Source organism: Knufia obscura (assembly GCF_036327395.1).
Source record: "Knufia obscura strain CCFEE 5817 isolate CBS 148926 chromosome Unknown scaffold_1, whole genome shotgun sequence".
Classification (NCBI taxonomy): Eukaryota; Fungi; Ascomycota; class Eurotiomycetes; order Chaetothyriales; family Trichomeriaceae; genus Knufia; species Knufia obscura.
Genome location: NW_027042687.1, coordinates 204,733 through 226,494, shown reverse-complemented (window position 1 = coordinate 226,494; position 21,762 = coordinate 204,733). Strand labels below are relative to the sequence as shown.

The 21,762-nt window shown below is 52.5% G+C and overlaps 7 protein-coding genes across 7 annotated transcripts; 5 read left to right on the top strand and 2 right to left on the bottom strand.

The window, feature by feature from the left end:
- Positions 1–670: 670 nt before the first annotated feature.
- On the top strand, positions 671–1,717 carry NUC1 (nuclease; the record flags this gene model as incomplete). The annotated part of the gene is made up of 1 exon (XM_064868547.1): positions 671–1,717. The coding sequence occupies one exon, from the start codon at positions 671–673 to the stop codon at positions 1,715–1,717; it is 1,047 nt and encodes a 348-aa protein (XP_064734044.1).
- A 941-nt stretch (positions 1,718–2,658) lies between these two features.
- Positions 2,659–5,367, bottom strand: PMZ80_000092 (uncharacterized protein; the record flags this gene model as incomplete). Its single annotated transcript, XM_064868546.1, has 1 exon — positions 2,659–5,367. One exon carries the CDS (start codon positions 5,365–5,367, stop codon positions 2,659–2,661), a length of 2,709 nt encoding a protein of 902 aa, XP_064734043.1.
- Positions 5,368–6,693: 1,326 nt separating this feature from the next.
- PMZ80_000091 (uncharacterized protein) lies at positions 6,694–8,163 on the top strand (the record flags this gene model as incomplete). Its single annotated transcript, XM_064868545.1, has 1 exon — positions 6,694–8,163. One exon carries the CDS (start codon positions 6,694–6,696, stop codon positions 8,161–8,163), a length of 1,470 nt encoding a protein of 489 aa, XP_064734042.1.
- A 261-nt stretch (positions 8,164–8,424) lies between these two features.
- Positions 8,425–10,128, top strand: PMZ80_000090 (uncharacterized protein; the record flags this gene model as incomplete). The annotated part of the gene is made up of 1 exon (XM_064868544.1): positions 8,425–10,128. The coding sequence occupies one exon, from the start codon at positions 8,425–8,427 to the stop codon at positions 10,126–10,128; it is 1,704 nt and encodes a 567-aa protein (XP_064734041.1).
- Positions 10,129–16,009: 5,881 nt separating this feature from the next.
- PMZ80_000089 (uncharacterized protein) lies at positions 16,010–16,869 on the top strand (the record flags this gene model as incomplete). The annotated part of the gene is made up of 3 exons (XM_064868543.1): positions 16,010–16,503; positions 16,551–16,693; positions 16,748–16,869. 3 exons carry the CDS (start codon positions 16,010–16,012, stop codon positions 16,867–16,869), a joined length of 759 nt encoding a protein of 252 aa, XP_064734040.1.
- A 152-nt stretch (positions 16,870–17,021) lies between these two features.
- PMZ80_000088 (uncharacterized protein) lies at positions 17,022–18,221 on the bottom strand (the record flags this gene model as incomplete). Its single annotated transcript, XM_064868542.1, has 1 exon — positions 17,022–18,221. The coding sequence occupies one exon, from the start codon at positions 18,219–18,221 to the stop codon at positions 17,022–17,024; it is 1,200 nt and encodes a 399-aa protein (XP_064734039.1).
- Positions 18,222–19,275: 1,054 nt separating this feature from the next.
- Positions 19,276–21,081, top strand: PMZ80_000087 (uncharacterized protein; the record flags this gene model as incomplete). Its single annotated transcript, XM_064868541.1, has 2 exons — positions 19,276–19,362; positions 19,417–21,081. 2 exons carry the CDS (start codon positions 19,276–19,278, stop codon positions 21,079–21,081), a joined length of 1,752 nt encoding a protein of 583 aa, XP_064734038.1.
- Between the last annotated feature and the right edge of the window lie 681 nt (positions 21,082–21,762).

Genomic DNA, 21,762 nt, shown 5'->3' with positions numbered 1-21,762 from the left:
CTTGATCCGAAGACGCAAGCTTGGAAAAGTCAGCGGATGCTTGCAGATGGTGATACATGTAGCCGTACCGATGCCGCTCACAGCGGTCATGATCCATCCTCGAGTATCATTATCGAGCACCATCTTCACTTCCACTCTCTAAATATACTACCATCCAGAAGCGAATCTTGCTGTCGTTACAGGATTCAATCGAGGGTAGTTTAGACGACAAAAGGGTCAAAAGGTCGTAATGCTGAAGATCAAGATATCATGCTGACAATTGTTTGTGACTGTAGGACTCGAAGATACAATGCATTTCTCAACTCGATATTCAATGCACAAGGTCCTCAATTGCTGCAGTTTGCATGGCTCGAATCTGCTTATGACGGCAGGTGCAGGCGCAGGTGCCGCTAAAGAGGCGACCCTGCGGACAGGGAAAGTCCCACTTCATGCCTGTGTGGCTGATATCGATACTGATTAGTGGTAACTTGGATGCCCCTAAGCCCTTGTCAGCAGACGCGAGCACCACGAGGACGAACACGCGTAGACTTGACGCGACATTTCTGTTGGAGAAATGGTCATCTGCATCTTCTGCAGTGCATCTTCATCAACGCCTCGCTGCCTTCCAGGTCCTTTCCTTGAGACGTCTGTCTATCCCATCCTTTCATCCTTGGATCATTATCCAGCAGCGATGTCAAAATCAACACTCGCCATAATCGCTGCAGGCTCAGCGGCAGCCGGCGCATCCCTAACAGCTCTAATCTTCACCTCCCGACCAAAACCCACTCCTATACCCACCCCAACAACCACACTCCAGAACCCACCCTCAGCGCCCAGTGCACCAGCACCACAACCTCTACCCTTGCCAACACCTCAGTCTCAACCCCTCCCATCAAACCTCCCCCTAAGCCCCGTCAACCCCTCCGGCGTCTTCAAATACGGCCTGACCCCTCCCATCCCCGACACAAACATAACCCCCTCCCACCTCTCCGCCTACAACCGCATAACCCGCAACCCCCATTGGGTAGCCGAACACTTCACCCCGCAATCCCTCTCCCGAAACAACGCCTCCCGCCGCAACAGCGTCTTCTACGAAGACACAACCGTCCCACCTATGTTCCGCGCAAAACTCCACGATTACTTCCGCAGTGGCTACGATCGCGGCCACCAGACACCAGCCGCCGATGCAAAGTGGTCACAGGAGGCGATGGATAGTACCTTCGTGCTGAGCAACATGTGTCCGCAGGTCGGAGACGGGTTCAACAGGGATTACTGGGCGCATTTTGAGGATTTCTGCAGGAACTTGACGAAGAGGTTTCCTAGTGTTCGAGTTGTGACTGGGCCGCTGTATCTACCGAAGCAACATCCGGATGGGAAGTGGAGGGTCAGCTACGAGGTCATTGGGAACCCGCCGAATGTGGCTGTCCCGACGCATTTCTATAAGGTTATCTATGGGGAGGATCACTTGGTGGATCCTGGGGCCAAGGTCGCACTGGGTGCATTCGTACTGCCGAATACGGAGATACCGAACTCGAAGAGCCTGAGGGACTTCGAGGTGCCGCTTGAAGCGGTGGAAAGAGCCAGCGGGTTGACATTCGCGGACAAACTACCGATCGAGAGGAGAAAGAGATTATGCACAGAAGTCACCTGCGAGGTCATGGTCCGGGAGTTCGACAAGGCAAAACAGCAGGGTAGCACGCTGAATGCAGGTCAGAAGCCTGCAGCCCAGATTGCCTAAGAATCGAGGAGGTGGTAGTCATGTACTCATTTCCGATGCGTCACCAGATCCCCCGGGCGGCATTACAATCAGGCAATCTGCATTGGCGACGCGATTCACTCTGTCGCGGTAACTTGTGGCTACGGTGTCTGCTACAACACGCACGAACAGGAACGCAGCACGCCCTCAGTCCTTTTCATGCGATAGACACGCCGCACTCCCGCTCACAACCCGGAATTCGACGTCCGCACCTTGTCACGCTCAACTAAATTCCGATAAAAAGTCATGCCAACTTTAAGTTCTGATCAGCAGCACCCGTCTTGAGTCTACGGTGTGTGCTATAACAAAGAAGCCTAATGCTGTTAGCGAACGCGACCGACGCAAAGAGGAACGAGTGATCACCCACCGCCACCAACGGCGTGTAGACTGCGTGTATGAGGTTGGAAGGCGCGACGACCGTCACAATGTAGGCAGGCACGAATGGAAAGTGCAGCTTTTGAAGGAGAGAGCAAGCAAGAGTGTTCAAGAGCAGGCATGAGCCGTGAGCTTTTTAGAGGAAAGAAGACATGACCTCGGTGGAAGAAACTGGAGGATCGGGGTTTGGTCTGCGATGAGTCTGTCCAGCTAGCTCGAAATGGTTGGTCCAAGAATGTACCAATACATCCACGAGATGTGAGCGACGATGTATATATACCGAGACTCCAACACGCACACAGTGGTCTACTTGCTTCTGGCAGGCAAGGACAATCACGACCGGGCTGCAAGGCTTACGGATATCAATCCACGTCTTACGTGATAGTTTAGCACAGGCAGCTCATCGTGCGTGATCGTCTGAGCAGGCGGCTGAGACGTGATTGATAGTGGTATGATTACTGCAGACCAGTAGTTTGCATGTATTGCACTCAAGTATAAATATAGTCCACACAGACAAAGTAACCACGACCGTCTCTAGCTCCCCCCACTCATACATGCATTTCACATATCCGTCCAACAAAGCCTGAAAACCCTGGTATCGTCGACGTCGATGGAGGCCCAGTGACCGGACCTGCGGGTGTTACATTCGGCACGATGAGCACCTGATCGTTCTTTTCGAGGTACTCCACTGTTGTCACGAATTTAAAGGAAATTCTCAGGCTCGCTGTGCTCTGATCATGTGGAGCATTGATGTCGTCCGCATCGTCTGCGGCGTCATCGCCCTCGAAAGAGAAGACCTCGTCGTGCGTAGACACTTGGGCACCGTTAGAGTCAGTCGTTAACTGATTTGTCCGATCGTCGTCTTCAAGCGCGACGGCGGTGACCTTCACAGGTGCTCGTATGCTGTGGATGTAAGCAATTGCGTGGCCGCCGAGGATGAGCGGAGGTGAAGCCGAACCGCCAAAATCGGAATATGGAAAGGTTGCGGTGAAGGACTTGTAGCCTCGAAGTGGCTCAGGAGACCGAGCCAGAATCATGCCTTTCCTAGCCTTGTCAAGTGCGATTGTTGATTCTGCGCATGTATCAATAGCCTGGATACCGACCGTGCCAGTGTCGCCGGCATGCATCGAGGTGACCGAGAGCCGAAGGTTGCGCAACGAGACGACTTTCACCTTTGCATATCTTACTTGGGTTTCTGGTTCAGCATTTCCTTGCTCGTTGAGCTGCAAGGATTTGGAGAAATTTTCAGACAATGATCGAGACAGCGGTTGCCCGATAGGCTTGCTGTGGTGTGATGAGGCTCTTCTCAGAGCACGAACCTGCAGTGGCTCACCCGTATCGGCTTCTACCAAGAAGGGTCCCAGCAACAGCTCGTCACCCAGAGTGACAGTACCTGAACTTACCAGACCACAAAGCACTACACCATTGTCCGTGGCAGCTCGATCTGCGGAGGTAGAGTAGACCTTTGACGGTGGTATAGCAAAGACTTCGTCGATCCGGAAAATCACCTGCTTCTCTCCGGAGGCCTGAGAATGGGGTGCCACTCGATCCGTCGGTAGAGCTCGAAGCATTGCATGCAAACTCGCAATGCCTGAGCCGGACACAGCACTCGTCAGGATGATTGGTACCGAGGACTCGACACGGCTAGCCTGGATAGACGCGAGCTTCTCGTCCATCCGACTCTGCTCTTCGATCACTAATTCGTCGACCTTCCCAGAAAATTCTGTATCGTCTTTTCTCGACGTCTGCGTTGCAGGCGCGTTTACAACCACAGGAAATTTGCCTGCAGCTTTCACCATCGACAGTATCCGTCCGAGTACTTGCTTCAAGCCCGACTTGGTTGCCGCATCCATCTTTGTTATAGCCACAACGAACAGCCGCCCGAGTTTCAGGCATAGTTCCAGGTGGGCCAGGGACAAGCTCGGCTCAACGGCAGCTTGATTCGCTGTAGTCACGGAGAGCGCGTCAGCCGGATTCTGGATGTTGTTCTGCATATCGTCATCAGCCGCAATGCAAAGTACGGTCCAAGTCGGATCCCAAGAAATGAGAGCACGAAATGTGGATTTCGAGTATCGAGGCAACCCAGGAGAGTCCGAAAGGAAAACCAGGCGGTTCGCCAAGCTATGAACGTCAGGCCAGGAGGATACATCTCCGGTGGCATAATTGACAACAGTATTCTTCGTAGGTCTTTCGGTATCATAACCCAGTAGCTCTTGGGCCACGGAACTCGTTATTCCAGAAGCGATTTCGTGTCGATGCTTTAGCAGCGACAGACGACTTTTACCTCTGCCATTGTCAAGGACTGAAGTGGTAAGGGTACCGAGCAATGATGATTTCCCGGCTGCACTGGCACCCACAAGAGCTACACGAAGGTGTTGCTTGGTGCTTTCTTCTTCCGTTGTTGTCTTGCCTGAACTTTCTTCCTGTAATACGAATGCCTGCGGTGCGTTGTGTGCATCGGCCGGGATCACCTCGACGCTCTTGTTGTCGGGTCTCACAAGGACTTCCGCAACCCAAAGCTTGCTTGTGCGGGTGATTGAAGGTTGATCACCAACACTTTCTTCGACCCATTCACACTCACCAACGACGACTCGCCTGTGAACATCGAGCACGCAGCCCAAGCTAGCGGCCATGGCACGCAAATTTATCAAGCTTTCTTCCATCTCCTCGTCAGCCAGGCCAACGAGCGTGCCGTCATCAGCCACACCAATCTCGTACAAAGCACCCTGGCTCTCTTCCAAACCAGGCAATAGCTTCGAAGGGCGGTCTGGCACTCCCAAACGAGGTGTGGCTTCCGGAAGTACAGGCAGCACCAACTTGGCGTTCGAAGACGAATGGAACGGAGAAGATTGTTGTAGCCGCCAAAGCAGTTGTGTGGTCAGCTGCTGTAAGCGGGCCTGCCGTGTCTGGGTAGAGGGCTGATAGGTAGACCTTGGCAATATGCCATCATGAGTAGATGGAGAGAAAGCTGAAGCAGATTCGAGACGGTCGGGGGTCTTGGACCATACCGGCACAGTTGTTGAAGAGTACGTGAATGTTCTCCGCCACCGCAGTAACAGATGCAGTTTGTACTCTATGGGGCCATCGTGCTTTTCTGGTTCCAGCTTGCTGAGGTTACAACTTCCTCCATTTCTCGACGCGTCTGCCGTAGAGTGTCCCTGGACATGCACGGCGATCTGCGGCGTGCTGCTTCCCGGCGTGCTCCATGGTGAGTGAACTCTATGTGGTTCTTCTTGGTATGTAAATATTGATGCCATGGTTTGCCTGTCCTATTACGGCTCAATTTTACGTATGACTTCCTTTCTTGTTCTGTGCTCTTTTTTCCAGTTGCCTCTCATGTTTTTTGCCAATGGCATATTAAGGCACGCAAATGTGGTAAAGACCGGGTATTAGTATGGCAGTAGAAGAGCATTTGTTGTAGTTTCAACATGATTCCTGTCGCGTACTTCTTGAGCGTAGAAGAAGTTTTCAACTCCTAGAAAGAGCAAGAGTCATTCTGAGACCGAGCAAGTATCGTCGTTAATAATCGTGGAAAGAGTCACCGACTTGCTTCCACAGTGGAAGGCGCGACCTTGGTGCAGCCTTGTCTTTCAAAATGAACAGCCTCGCAAAACTCCACACTCGGTCAAAATTAGCTTGTGAAGCATCGTACTGCACCATGCATTCGTAAGATCGTCGTCTTTCATATCTAGTCCTTGTTCAACGAGTTTTATCCAAATCATTATCTGAGCCCGATGCTCACTTCATCCCCGGACATGAAGAGATGCCTCTAGCGTCCTCCTTAACAAAATGCGATCCTCGGCTTTAATGCTCGCCTCGAAGGACTTATCTCGGTTTTCTCCGAGACTCCGGGTGCCCTCCGGACCTGCTTGAAGGGGGAGAGATGAGAGTCCGTTCAGGCAAATCTCCGTGCTTTGAATCCTCAATTTGAATTGTCCTCTACTTGCGCGAATTTGGTTTCGGAACAATGGAGCGGCCGCAAGACCCTGTGTCATCGATACCCGACCAACCAGGGCTGCGCCCAAATCGAGCGTGTAGACATTGCGTGCAAATTAAGGCCAAGTGTGTTCCTTGGGCGAATTCTTTGGTGATATGCGAGCGATGCCATCGACTCGGAAAAGAGTGCACAACTCCTGCTCCAGCACCACGTCGTGCACGGCGAATGCCCGCGAGGATGACAGAGACTCGCCTAGGGGCCACCAACCCTACACAAACGCCAGAACCAGCCCAGACGACCTCATTCCCCGAAAAGGCATCCTCGTATACCTCTTCCACGACTACGTTGCAGAACATCGACTATCTGACCAGTAAGTGACTCCTTCAGAAACGATGACCAGCCAAGCACGGCCCATAAGTCCTCTTGAATCCACTGTCATACCTTGCGAATGTTCGACAAGTCGCGTGAGGGTAGCCATGAGATAGCTGGAGTTCGCCTGACTGGCGGCATCAAGCTTCTTTGTGACCTGCTATATGCGGCCAATTTTTAGGCCGTGGTCTCTTGTGTTGGCCGCTGGAAATGAAGCTCGGATGGACGCCATATTACTGCAAAGGTCTGTGGATGCTAATTCGTCTTCTGAACAGAAATGCAGGGGCTGGCGGAAACCATTACTCATGGACAACCTTCAAAGAACCGCACGCATAACACCAGAACGATTTTCGATATATCGCCTGAAATCGGCCATGCATTTGTCGCACCAATCCACGAAGCATTATTCGAGCAGTACAAGACGTATCAGAGCCAGTACTTTCCTTTCGTGCCTTTGTCCACTGACCTCTCGTCTGGCACTATAATGGAGGAGAGGCCGTTTCTCTACACTTGTTGTGTCATGACCACTAGTCATCGGGATCCTGCACTTCAATCACGGATTGCGAGAGACGTTCTCAAGTATCTCAGCGAGCATATGATTCTAGCAGGCGAGAAAGATCTAGATTTATTGCAGGGTCTACTCGTGATGACTGCGTGGTATCATATGTATATAAACAGCAACCCGCAACTAATGAACCTTTTGCACCTAGCCCAAGCTCTTGCAGTAGACCTCGGTCTCAACCAAGCGCCAGGGCCTTGGGGTCTTTCGATAAAGGCAGCACCTGACGCGACATTCAAAATTCACGGCAATGAGGCGGAGCCTCCAAAGCTTAACCTCGAGAACTGCAGGGTGCGTCTGGGTCTTTACCATGTTCATGCGAGATATTCCGTCGCTTTCAGGCGTCTGGACCCGCCTACCTGGACTGACTGGCTCGAAGAGTGCTGCCGCGTTCTTGAGGAAGCTGTTCAGTATCAGTCCGACGCATACGCTGTGGCACTCGTCAGACTTGACCATATTACAGAACGCTACACTGGCCCTTCCGGCTTCAAACCCGGCTCATCTATGCCAGTACAGGCATATGTGAAACTGTTCTCGGATGATATTCACCGCTTGGGTCTGAATATGCCAGATCATCTTCGTACTTGGCCTTTGATGCTTGCTGACATACAAGCAGCAGAAATGCATCTCTTCGAGTCCGTTATTGGCGCAGCCTGCGATGTACCTGTCCATAGGGTTGAGGCATATCATGCTTGCCTGAAGAAAGTGCTGGCTTACCTCGACACATTCACGAGTCAGGATATTGCGCAGGTGCCTTACCAGCCATTTCTGTCAACAGTATCGCTTGCACACGCATTTGATATTGTGTCTAGGCTGTCGTTCGCCCAGGCTGAAGGCTGGGATTTAACATATGTCCGAAGCACGCCAGGTTTCAACACATTGTCGGATCGTATGTACACAATGCTCAAGAGTGTACAAGAGCGCGAGGAGTCTATGTATCCGACGAGCAGGTCGATAAGATTCAAAGTCTTCTGCTTGCGCTTGGAGAAGTTCAAGCAATGGTACAATGCCAAAGTCCAGCAAGAAAGATCATCGCAGCAGTCTCGAGACAAGGAAGATGTGGTTGACAACTGGCCGCCTTCAGATGGACTGAGCTCACTTCCGGTGATGGCCGACTTCTCCGATCTACTGTGGCAGGACTATACTATCGACTCGTCGAAGCTGGACAGTGATTTCAACTTCGCTTGAGACTCCTGAAAACACGCTAGCCCTATATTGGTTAGAAACAAACAATAGTACGGAGACGGAGACGGAGACTTCGCTCGGAGCGTGCCCTCAAAACGGATACGAGCAAAGGTGGACTTAAATGCCAGGCACCACTCTCTTCGATTGTCTACTTCTCGACAGAAGACGACCAGACTTTAACCTAGGAGAGAGGCAGCCTGTATTCCCTCTGAGTACGTTCCTTACACACCGACATTATTCTTTACACGAGACTTCCACAACTCAATGTCGGCACAGTCCAAGCCCGATCACGATGTCTCCATCGAAACGCCCTTGGACGATGCAAGGACTCGAGGACATTCACGAAATACCACATCAGAGCCAGAAACCGAGAAGCCCACCCCCGAACCAGAATATCTCACCGGCGCCCCCCTCTACCTCCTCATAACAGCCCTAATCCTCACTGTCATAATAATGACCCTCGACATCTCCATCATTGCCACAGCCCTTCCTCGAATAACTGACACCTTCGACACAATAGCCGACATAGGCTGGTACGGCGCCGCCTTCACTTTCACCAACAGTGCCCTCCTACCCATGTCCGGCAAGATCTACACATTCTTCCCAATGAAGTACTCTTTCATTATCTTCGTCGCCGTCTTCGAGCTTGGTTCCCTCCTCTGCGCCACCGCCGTCTCCTCACCAATGTTCATCGTCGGCCGCGCCGTAGCCGGCATGGGTAGCAGCGGCATCGTCAACGGCGCGCTCAGCATCATCGCGCTCGCTGGTCCCCCAGAAACCCGACCAATGCTAATGGGTATCACCATGGCCGTCGCAGGCGCGGGCCAACTCCTCGGGCCCCTCATCGGCGGTGCACTAACCCAACACGTCACCTGGCGCTGGTGCTTCTACATCAACCTCCCCTGCGGCGCCGTCACAATCGCCTTCCTCACCTTCATCCGCTTCCCGAACAACTCAGCCTCCCGCAAGATATTCGTACCAAAGACCATAATCAAAGACTTCGACATCATCGGCTTCGCCATCTTCGTCCCCGCCATCATAATGTTCATGATGGCCCTCCAATGGGGCGGCAGCACCCACCCCTGGTCCAGCCCCACAATCATCGGACTCCTCGTCGGCTTCGCCGTCGCCCTGATTCCCCTCTGCTACTGGGAGTACCGCGCCGGCATCGACGCCATGTTCCCCATCCCACTCTTCCGAATCCGCGTCTTCTCCTGCGCCTGCCTCACAGCCTTCACCGCCGGCGCCTCCCTCCTGATCCTAAGCTACTACCTCCCCCTCTGGTTCCAAACCGTCAAACTCGCCAATCCAGTCCACAGCGCAATCGACACGCTTCCCTCCTTCCTCAGCCAGATCATTCTCGCGATCGTCGCGGGCGCCCTCTGCCCCAGAGTGATTCCCTACTTCACGCCCTTCGCCATCGCAGGCTCAATCCTCGCCACCATCGGCGTAGGTCTAATGACCACGTTCACGCCCACCACCACAACCGCAACCTTCATCGGCTTCCAGATCCTTTCCGGCGCGGGCCGTGGTCTCTTCATGCAGATCCCAGTCCAGACCGCCCAGCAAAATATCTCGAAAGACCAACTCGCAGTCGGCACCGCCGTGGTGAGTTTCTTCCAGTTCTTCGGCGGCAGTCTGTTCCTCGCGTTGGGGCAGACCGTGCTGAGTAATCTGCTGGGTCCTGCGTTGGGGAAGTTTGCGCCTGGGTTGGACCCGGCTGTTGTGCTGAATAGTGGTGCGACGGATGTGAGGGGGGCTGTGCCAGGGGAGTATAGGGGTGGTGTTGTGTTGGCGTATAATGAGGCGATTACGAGGACGTTTTATCTTGCTATGGGGGTTAGTGTTGTTAGTGTGGTTAGTGGGTTGGGATTGGGGTGGAGGAAGGTTGAGAGGAAGGAGAAGGTGAAGAAGGGGGAGACGAAGGGTGCGGATGTGGGTGAGGGAATGGCTGAGGTGAAGGTCTGATCTGTGAAGGGATTCCTTTGGTTTGATTGAGTGGCTGGCATCACGCACAATGCGCCAAGAGCGAAGCTGACTGGTTCGATGGAGGTTCAGCTGGTTTGAATCGGATATTACTTGTTGGACTGGGGTATGAACAAATTGGTGAGGCATCGGCGGTAGCACATGGTCTGCACACCACAGTGGAAGTGCAGAGTGTGTGTCAGCACGACATGCTGAAGCTGCGTGGGACTTAAGCTCTCGACTCTGATCTATAGGGATACGGATATAACCATATCCGTTCCAAGGCCAATGGTCAATAATCATTTTGATAGACTGGAGTAGTAGCCGTCGTTAAGCTCACGTTAAGTAGCCAGTCATGGAGATAGCTCTCTATGTGATCGTCCACAACCTGTTGATACCCCACACGCTTCGACTAGGAACGTTCGCCTCAGATCATAAGACCATCCATCGACATCCCACAAACCCATCTCATCATTCAGTCTCCTTACAATAACACCTCCCACAACATCCGTCCCCCTCATCTGATTTCCCATCTTGCAAGCAAAAATGCGACTTGCATAAATTCTTGCATGGTTCATCGGACCTGTCGTAGCGTTTGCAGGCCTCGGTGTCGATGCAGGTCGTACCAACATTTATGTGGAGCCAGCTGGTGGGCTGCACGTAGTCTAAGTCGGAGTCGTAGTCGTAGTTGTAGTCGTAGTCGAAGGGGCAGAACTCGAAGGTGTGGCAAATGGAGAAGGCGATACTACCGCGCATGAGCAAAGTTCGCAGCAGAAAGTCGCTATATCGTCTAACGTCGTTCTCCCGCAGTACCCTGTATTGCAGAAAGCCGGGCATGTTTCGGATTTGGGATCATGGGGATTGAGGAGGGTTTCGTCCTCTGAGCAAGTCGTCCTCAGGGCGCAGTATTCGAGATCGGCGCTGCCAGGGGCTTTGAGTCTCCGGAGCATTGGTGCACAGGAGGACGATGCTGGGGGGGCCGAAGTACCTATGGGGAGTGAAGGTTAGCAAGCTCTTCGGCTATGGAAGTGAATGCAGATATGATGGAGAGGCTGTAGTCCAAGTCCTAGTGTGCTATCATAGTCGGCAGTCTTATGGCCTCCACAGCCCTCGATGTTGATGTATGAGCTCATATTGACAGAGAGTTGATTGGCACGTTACACACAGTCGCCATCTGTGCGGTCGACGATACCGCCAGCAGAACCGCGAGCTCTCTAGCAACAAAACGTGCAGCAAAGCTCCTCCCCTTCATCCACCCGCGGATCATTACAATATCCTGTATCACAAAATCTTTGGCATGAGCCGTCGTTGGGACCGAGGTTGAACTGCGAGAGCTTGCCTGAGCAGTCCTGCACCAAGAGGCAGAAATAAACGGCAAGGCCGACGGGTTTGTGCGGTTTGACGGACATTATGACGCACGAGGACGAGGACGATGTTGGTGAGACTGAGGCCGAAGGACCGGGGGGGGGGGGGGGGGGGGTGAAGGTTAGCAAAGTTCTTCAGCTATCGAAGTGAATGCAAACATGATGACGAGGCTGTGGGTCGAGTCCTAGTGCGTCATTCAGGTTAGCACGTTGGCAGTCATGCGCAATGTCCCCTGTCCAGGCTGATGGAGTGCCGGCGAGCTCGACGACCCTAAGCGCTGTCCGAGGCTGGGCATGCTCTTCCAATCTCAACGAGGTTCGATGTCATTGCTGGAAACCTCCCTGCTCGTTGAATTCTGTCTCAGCTCAAGTTGCGGCCCGAAGGTATTTCACAAGCGCCAAGAAGCTGAGTGTAGCTCGGAGATTGAGTAGCTCATTGTTGTGTATGAGCTAGAGAGCCTTCTGTTGCTGTTACGACAAGGCGAGCCCGATTGACATCTCAGCGGCACGACCGATGGCAAGACCACGCTATCGTAGCAACCGTTACACGGCCGGACTTGTAGGCTGATTTTGCCGTTGAACTGGACGGCACTGCAGGCTCAGGAGTGTAGCAGCACCTTCATCTGTATAAGCCTATTCTGGAGAGGCGCTGAAGGCAACACGTTCTCGATCAAAGATCGCGAACGTGTCTGCTTGGACGTAATACAGCTTCCTCCAGACGTTTCGCGACGAAAACCTTGCAGACTGCCGACAATTGACGATCAGCATTTTGCGAGACAAGATGAGCAGATGCTCTTGTCCGCATCCAACGAGACTGATTTTGAACAGAATGCCTTCGTCTCGCAGATCGCCTTGGAAGGGTTGGCTGCATCGCCTTTGGTTCCGACGAGTCTATGGCACGGATCTCGTATATAGCAGTCCGTCGCGACTTGAGAGCCCTGGCAGCTGGCTGAAGCTGGCATCCCTGTGCCCGAAGCAGTAGGTGGGACCGAAACCAGAATCGAGCTGCCTGATATTGTGATTGTAAAGGATTGTTCTTGAGGGCCTTTTCGGAACGAGTTGAGACCTGTGATTGATGCCGGCACGCTCGTGAGCTTTGCGGTTGGGGTAGCGGATGAACTAGGCTCTACACAAAATGATGTGTTAGTGGACACAGTGCCGACGGCGTAAAGAGAAGCACCAGGCTGGCTGATCGCGCCAGTGAGCCATGGTCTAGGATTGAGAGGTCGGACACTGTGAAAGTCGGAGACATGGCTTCTATCGTATCGACTGCGAACAAAATCGTTCTCAGCCCGCTTCTGAATAGTTGACTACTATGCCTTTGTTGGTGTGCCAGTGCTTAGCTCCCACTGTGTTCCCTAGCGTGCGTGGGCTCATGCCTCTCAGTCCGTCAGCATCTGGCCATGCATATTTCGCAAGCATGTCTCCATTCCGGCAAGATTGATGTTCGTTGCAAATAAAAGCCGTTATTAGAACGCGGGTCAAACTCAAGGTATGACTCTGAAGGTCCACTTACGAAATCAACGTCGAGGCCAATTAGAGAGCCGCGAATCGGCCCGATCGAGATCTGCTCGTGCTTGCGGGAAGAGCTTGACTCTCGAATCATCTCAAAGAGTTGATATGATTAAGCGGTCCGTGGCTGGCGGCAGAAGTAGTAGATGAGGTAGCAGAGGTAGCCGATGATACGGCAACGTTACCAGGTATGCTCTCGCACGGCATCGCTACATGCATATAGGTGCATAATTCTTCGGTAGGACTGGAGGAGCTTTTCGTTGTTGGATAGTCTAGTGCGATGAAATCGTCAGCTGCAGTGCTATTGTATTCCTGCCAGGCGCTCGTGAATGCAGATATGATTGGGGGCCGAAGAGTTGCGCAGCCATGCTGGACTCGGTATGTTTGTTCGACGTGCCTGGATCCGTGGCTGAGGCGCCGTAGCCCATATGTGCGTGCACGATGCAGGATTGGTTGGTCCACTAGACAGCCACAGTCCTGCCATTGCTGTTTCTCTTTTCTGGGTCTGCAACCTTCAAACCCACAAGAGCTGGCACGACCTCCTATCGCTGTCGTCTTCGCGTGCTGATTTGGCGGGCGTGGTTTAGTATCCGTAGTCGTGCATCGACCTTTCAAGTGCATGGGTAATCGTTTCTATCTGGCCACTAGCGTGACTCCAACGGGTTAAGCAGCGAGAACCACAAGCGGTAGCCTAATGTTGGCGTTGATTTGATTCGATAGATGGTCCGAAGGTGAACCGAACCTTTCGATAGCGGCAGTGGATGTGGCACAATCGCAAGCTTTGCACTCGTGACGCTCTTTCTAATCTGAATTTGTCCTGCGGTAGTAGTCTTTATGCACTTCGCATAGAGACGTGACACTGGTAGCCGGTACATGGCGTAGCCATGGCACCAATGCCCCGGCGATGCTCATGGCACTTGTGGTTGCATTACGAGTCAGCACAAGCCAATATGTGGAGGCGCGACCTCCCTCCATAAGGTGTGCTCGAATCTCGCTCCAGATTCATACAATCCTTGCAGTACTCTTGACGGCGGGTATGGCATGACCTTGAGCCCGGAAGCCGCTCTCAGTTGTCTGCCGTGAGTGTATCGACCATAGCTTAGTCCTTGTAGTGTCCTTGCAGTGTCATGAAGCCAGAGAGGTCGGAAGTACGAACGAAGGGAATGCGAGCAGAGAATGCTATGGAAAGTTGGCGTTGAAGTTTTACTTACTCGATGATAGCGTGGGCATCGGCTCCGAGGATTTATGATCTTGCGTAGTGGGTGTTGAAGCTGTGCTGTGTCAGCAAACCTCACAATTTATGGCGCTGCAATCTAAGATGTGTTCACCGAAAGGAGACATATGTGGGTATCGGTTGGGTGGACATGATAAGGATGAGAGCTCAGATGGTATTGAGGACTAGATTGTCTGACTGAATCAACTTAGAGTACTCATACCGATTCTTGTGGTGTATGTGGAGACCGAGGATTCCGTGGTGGATCTTGTTGTGGATTCTGTCGTTGTCACCGTCTCTCTGTCCGGTGCACTCACGGTTGTAATCTCTTTGGTCGTTTGAATCGTAGTTTCTCTCTCGGGAGTTGGTGATTCAGTCGTTACAGTCACTGTCGATGGTGGAGTGTAGCTTTGTGTTGAGATTGAAGTAGCCGTGGCGGTGGTCGTGGCCGTGCTCGGCTCATCAGAACTCGTTGTGATTGTGATCGTGGAAGGTGAAGCCGATGAGCTTGGAGTGATCGAGGTCGTCAGGGTGGTGGTCGGAATAGCAGAAGAAGTCGTTGTGGCCGCGACTGGAGCATCGTGGGGAAGCTAGGCACACATCAGTTTCAGAAGCAAAATCGATTTTCATGCCACGTACCAAAGCCTTGACAAGAAGGGCCGTAGTGCCACCCATGACAAGAACGAGACCAATGACCCAAGCAGCGATGCCCCATGCAGAGCCGCAGCAGCATGTAGCGAACACGTGAGCTGCTTTAGACCTGTTCGGTGGCCGATATGGCATGTCATTCTCAACTCCTCTTCGCCATCGGTAATACTCGTCACCGTAGCCTTGTGGTGGCAGAGGTCGCTCTCGCCGCATGTTGTCCATCTCATGCTCGTACGGCGTTCTAGAGGAGCCGGTGTATTGTGGTCGCAGTCTTTCGTCCATCTTTGGTGTAAAGTAGTGAGGCGGAGGTGTCTCAGTTGCTCCGGTTGATCGTGAATATTGCTTCGACATCGAGTTGGCTCTCAGTGATCGTCAGGTCCTTTAGGCGAGGATGTGACAGAACAATGACTTCTGGTGGTAGTATCCAGTGGAGGATGTTCGTACATGCCGAAGATCGAAGGACATGCCTCCTTTTATGCACCCCAATCATACGTAGAGCAGACGGAGAACGTGACACATTGGATCTCCCGGCAGTGACATGGCCGACAAGAGACGTGGTGTTCCATAATGAGTCTGACCCAGTCAGCCATAAGCCGTGTTCGAAGGTCCAGGTTGTTCAAACGCGGCTAGCCGAGAACGAGTCACCAAGCTGCCTGCGCGTGAACCCGCTCTTCTTCATCTCCTTCAATGTGATTCATCTGCGGGACTGTAGCTGGAACATGATTCCCAGGCCCTGCGATCTGCCATCGAACCACAGCTCCACAAACGTTCGACGTAGGGTATAGAGGGTAGAGTCTACTGTTTGCACCAGTGATTCGTAAAGTCAAACCTCAATACTGCATCATAGAAGACCAGATCCGACAGACTTGTCTGGAGCTTGACTTGACATGTTTCAGGGAGTTTGCACTGAGCCCAGCTGGCCCTGCTGACTCGCTCCTGCTTACAATTGTTATAGGGTTTTAAGGCTGTCAGGCAGTTGCGACATATGACGATCATCCATTGACGTAACACAACTTCCACGAGGACGTTGACCTTAAAGACTCAGTCAGTTCAAACGAACCAAATCGCGGTTCATCCCAGTGGACGTGCTCGCAAGTCACATTTTGGCGCTACTCCAGGACTTGCTTGTACCAGAATCGGCTCAGTCATGTCGAACGTCCTCACCGATCTCTCAAGTCACCTTGCCTTGATCACAGGTGCAACTGGTGGCATTGGTCATGCTACAGCTCTGGCTTTGGCCTCAATGAAATGCAACATAGCCGTTCACTACAATGCCAATGCTGAGAAAGCTCAAGAACTCGTCAGAAAGCTCGAGTCGGAGGGCGTCCGCTCCAAGCATTTTCAAGCAGATCTCTCCTCGTATGAGAATACCAGGCGGCTGCATAAGGAGGTTGTGGATTCTCTCGGGCATCCCACTATTCTCTTCAACAATGCTGGCTTGACCTTGGGCAAATCGGGCGTCAAAGACATCAGCGAAATCAGTATCGAAGATTTCGAGAAGACGTGGCGAGCTAATTGTGCAACATCATACCTGCTTACCCAACTTTGTATGCCGGCCATAGTAGAGAAGGAGTTCGGTCGGATCATCTTCTGCTCGAGCGTCGCGGGTCTGACCGGTGGCATTGTTGGGCCTCATTATGCGTAGGTGCATATCTCAGGTGCCTGGTCTACAGAATTGACCTTCGCAGCTCTTCGAAATCAGCCCTCCACGGCCTGATCCATTGGCTTGCGAACACTTATGCCAAAAAGGGTATCACTGTCAATGGTGTCGCTCCAGCGTTGATCACCGACACCGCAATGCTGCCAGGAACTAGCGAGAGTCTCTCGGATAGTATGATCTTGCTCTTCCAGTGTTGAGCCGGGAACTTTGCTGACATCATGGCAGAAATCCCTATCGGTCGACTGGGCAAGCCTGAGGAGATCGCTGAAACGGTCGTGTGGATGGTAAAAACCGGCTATGTGACCAATAAGGTAATAGCAGTCGATGGCGGTATGTTCGTGCAGTAGCCTCCATCCAAGGACAAACATGTTGGAGGACGTCTGGTGCTGCGGCTGAGCACGGCCGAGGTTCTTGCCGTCGTCGGAAAACTGGATGTAGCGATGATCGACTATCAAGGTGTATATTTGAGACAAAACACCTAGATAGGTATGCTTCAAGCTCATCCAGCACCCGCCTTCGCTTTCTTTGCTTCCTCTTCCCTTTCCTTCTTCCGCTGCAAGTATCTCTCTTTGGCACTCATCTTATCATTCTCCGTAAGCTTGGTCTTGTTCTTGTCTTCGCGCTCTTTCTGCTCCGCCATCTCTGCTTCTTTCTGCTTGGCCTCAATTTCTGCAATCTGCTGCTCCATCATGCGAGACTGTCTCTCTCGCTGTGCTGTACGAGCGTCTTGCTGCTTACTTGGTCGCTGCCACTCTTGCGGCTTCGCGGCCGAAGCCTTCTTTTCATTTGTGTTAAAGCCAGGCTTCTTCGGCGCCACATTCAGACCAGCAGTGAGCAGCTGCCTCTTGTCCACGATCTCACCCTCGTCATTGACTACCACACGGGCGCCTTGATCATTGAGCTCAGCAGCAACCTTTGCATCAGTCTTCTCAGCTTCCTCTTGCTCGACGCCTGTCTTCTCAACACCATCCTGGTCTCTCCTCGCCTGCGCCGCCCTCGTAGCCTCCTCGACAGCCCTCTGCCTTTCCTCATCCTTCTTCAGCAAGTCCTTGTGGAACGCGGTCATCCCGCCACCCTTCTTGCGCCGCTCCTCTTCTTCCTCTTCACGCTTTTTCTCTTCTTCATCCAATTTCCTCTGCTCTTCCTGCTGCTGCTTGTACGCGCCTGTCACGAACTTCTCCTTGTCGGCGAATTCATCATCCTCGGTCTCACGCTCCTTCTGCAACGCCCTCTCTTTTGCACGAAGCTGGTCTCGTTTTCGCACCTCTGCTGAGGCCAGTAGATTGCTCATGTACTTCGGTACCTCGCTACTGCCATTCTTCGCACCTTTCTTTGCCTTGTCCGCTGTGAAAGTGTCGTAGACTGCGTCGTAATCATAAACCATCGAGTCCAGCTGCGAGGCTTCGGCATCCTGAAGCTTTGCGCTGCGCAGAGCAGACAGGTTACTGTACCTCGTGACACCATCCTTCGCGTTGTCCACATCGAGTTTCGGTGACTTTCGAGGCGGCGGACCAGACGCTTTCAGACTGCCGGGATTGCGCGACTGCTTTGACCCCGGGTTCTGCAAGGCGCCAAAGGCGCCATCGTTATCGTCACTGCCAGCATCGTCCTCCGGCTCATCGAAAGCGGCTTTGCGCTTCTGAGGCGGTCTGCTGGGACCTGTCACCTTCTTGTTTAGGCCAAACGCCAGCGCCGGCATCTTGGAATCATTAAATTAACCTGAAAAGCGAGGTGTATCAAATTGCAAGCACCGCGGATCATCGGGTTTTATGGTCACGTGTCCAGTAGCAGAGTCAGCAGTTACCTAAGGATCCCACAACATCATTCACTAGTGTGGTACTATTGCGATGTTCACCAGGTTGCTGAACGACTGTCGAGGCGCAAGTGGGCTGTCATGCAGTCGGGTAATGTAACATTACCTATGAGCCATGCATGCGTTGAGAAACAACAGTCGGTAAATTAGGACGAAGCATCGACCTCGAGTCTTGGCAGAGATCTTTACACGAGTCATTGGGCTGCGCGTATACCTATCCCTACCAACCGTGTATAGTCAATCGGCAAGCTCTTGACGCAGGACAGCTTACGGTACTGATTTTTGATGCTGCCTGATGTCCAGTGCCTTTTCTCGGCCGAGTGTACAGATCTGTGAGCTACTTGTAGGTACCTACTTCCTCATTATTGACCCAATGCTTGGCCCCAACTCGTACTAGACTGGTTAAAGACTTATTTTACCTGAGTCAGTGACATTGAGTATGGTGAGTAAGGCGCGCTGCTCCTGCAGCAGGATTGAATACGCTACAGAGAACCTGTCGATCTAGCAAGATGTGCTCCCCATAAATTCCTCCCAAGAATTTTCCTACTGGCCAGGTTGACTGCCTCTACCACTGGTGTCGGTACAGAATGCTCGTGCTGATAGCACCCGTGACCCCTTCTAGCCCGATACGAGGCTACTGCATCCACATGGGTGCTTGGGTTCAGGGGAGAGCTCTCGGTCGAGACCCTTATACACTACTTTAGGCTTAGCTTAAGGCTGAGTCATCTCGTTTTCGGGTCTTCAGGTCGATCTCGAGATTATTAGAAATCCATAGACCTTGGCCCTGAGGTCGGGGAAGCTTCGATGTTGCAGCCCTCGAGTTCGACAGCACTGGGTTCGTCGCCTGCACCATTCCATCCAGCGGAAGCTTGAGGACATCTTCTGCGCGATCTTATTCCAAATTTTACCAAACCTTCACCTGTGCAAGCGAACCTAAGATATGGAGCCCCTCAAGTCGTTCAAGCCACGCAAAGCGCACAGGAAATCCCGCGACGGCTGTAAAGCTTGCAGACGCCGAAAAATCAAGGTAAGAGCCAATGCAGCCAAAGCCGTGCAACGACCTGACGTATGGTAATTGAAGTGCGACGAGGCGAAACCAGTGTGCCGAACTTGTGTGATCCGCGAAGAAGAATGCGAATACGGCCGAGTGACGCCGCAGCAGCAAAGTCAAGGTGTATCTCACCAAACATGTACTCAGAACACCGAACCAACACGACTGGCTCTGGCCGTTGGGCAAATGCACCTTGCATCAGTATCACCTGCACAAACGTCGATATCTGGTTCATCGAGTGCCCACACAAGTCCGCCGAATTATCTCGCGGCTGGTCATGGATCTCCCAGTCAAAAGCCCGACATTCCTTACAGCGACTTGTCTCTCTTCGATCATTACCTAAGACATACCTGCCACGCCTCAGGTCTGTCTCGTGACTACGCGTATGCGAGGAGGATCGGTATGCCCACGCTCGCCTCTAAGAGCAAAGGTGTACTCTACTCAATACTTGCTTTTGGCGCCGCATGCTTTTGTGTTGATCTCCTCCTCGGACCTGACCCACTTGCCGCCATCGATCAGATAACGCATCTTATCAAAACTGGTGATAGATACCACGGCAAAGCCCTCGCTACGATTCGATCGCAGCTAGGCGCTAAAAGTCCCGAGGAACTCGACATTGCTCATGCTCTTACTGCAATGCTGATGGGCTACGCTCCAGCGAGGAGGAGAATATTCCGTCTACTTCGGCGTCAGCGCCCAAGCCCTGCTCTTGTAGAAAAGGAGCCTGATGCAGATGCCCCTTACAATTTGGATTGGGCCTTCTTTATGCGAGGACTCAAGACTGTGGCCAAGGCTCGCGATGACTTTTTGTTTCAAGGCACGAATGATGAGGCATCACCAGGGGGAACAGGGAGGGATGTGCCCGATGTCGTTCTCTCGACTTATGTGGCGCAAGCTGTTGAGCTAGAACGAGAACAAGTCGAACGTCTATCACCATGCACAAATTCTGCCTCAACGCACAGGGATGCCATGAGGAGTGTCATATCGTCCTCGGTTTCCAAAGCCCTAGACACGCTGTACGAGCAGCTCAACATTTTAGAGCTCAAAATCCGCGATCAGCACTGTGGTGATATTTGGTCGACCTCTTTTGAAGGACTAGAATCCCATTCTCCATCGTTGAGCTCATTGACGGCCTGCTACTCAGCAATCACAATGCTGACAGCCACCGCCGTCGATACCTTCGACCTGTCTCCATCCCCTGGAACAGGTCCGCCCACCAGAAGTCGTTCACACTATGAAACTATGGGAAGAAAATGGTTTTCTCTCAATGAGTCGCATTGGCTCCACGACTTCAACACCCCACAAGCAGAAGAGGCCCCTCCGAAACCTGCCACACAAGGTGTGTTCACGTGGATCGGCCACACCCCGAAAGAATTCATGGATATTATAGTCGCTCGCTACCCTGAACGCTCTGACAACGGCACACTGACAGTGGAGCAGCAGATTCAGTGCCTCGCTTGGGACATCTACGCGCACTGGCTGGTCTTCACATTCTCCATGGAGGACGACCTCTGGTGGTGGGCTGATATGGGGCGGTCAGATATTGAGAAACTACGAGATACCTTACCCAAGCCGAATGAGAATGGATATAGTGTTGAAGTTGGCATACACAATTGGTGGCCATGGCAGATGTGGTCACTTGCCAAAGAGTTACGCATCAAAAAGCACGAAGCAGATGCAGGTGTGGACTCTTAGGCGCTGAGCAACTAGTTGTTCCGGAAACAGAGCGAAGACGAGAGGCTGTCCCTTGCGGCTGGCCATGTGTTATTTTTGTCGGTCCTTGACGGTTTAACTGCCCGTCTAGCACGATCCGGCAGTGCAGCCCGATGTACATTTGTGTTACGCAGTTTAAGGTTTGAGCTACGATTTTGAAGGCAGAGCAGAGCACTGTGCGATGAAAAGGTGCTTACATGAATACTAGCAGTTGGCTTGGGTGCGGAATGCTTACTTAACTTCCTGCACTCTTGAAAATGTGGCGCACGTGGCTTTGTGCGCTGCCATTTGATTGGTCCGCTAACGTACTCGGCATTCGTATTCGCTCCTGGAGTGTCCCATTTGGGAGCGAATACGACTCATCTCCCCTTTGCGCCAGCTCTACGTTGACAGTGTGTACTGGAGAAGTCCAGACTAAAGAGATGCTACAATGAGTGCCAAAGGGTCGGTCATCAGCCACACAAGCAAACAGGCTATGTGACATTCAAGAAAGGGTGAAAAAGTGCCAAGGAGTCGCGCCCCTCCCTCCTCGGACAATTGAGACTGCCAATTCCAACAGCAGCTGCTCACGATGACAAATTATACTCTTCTCGAAACCGCGCCCATTTCAATCCAGAACACCCGCGTTCTTGCACGGGTTAGTCCGATGCACGCCGTCAAGCT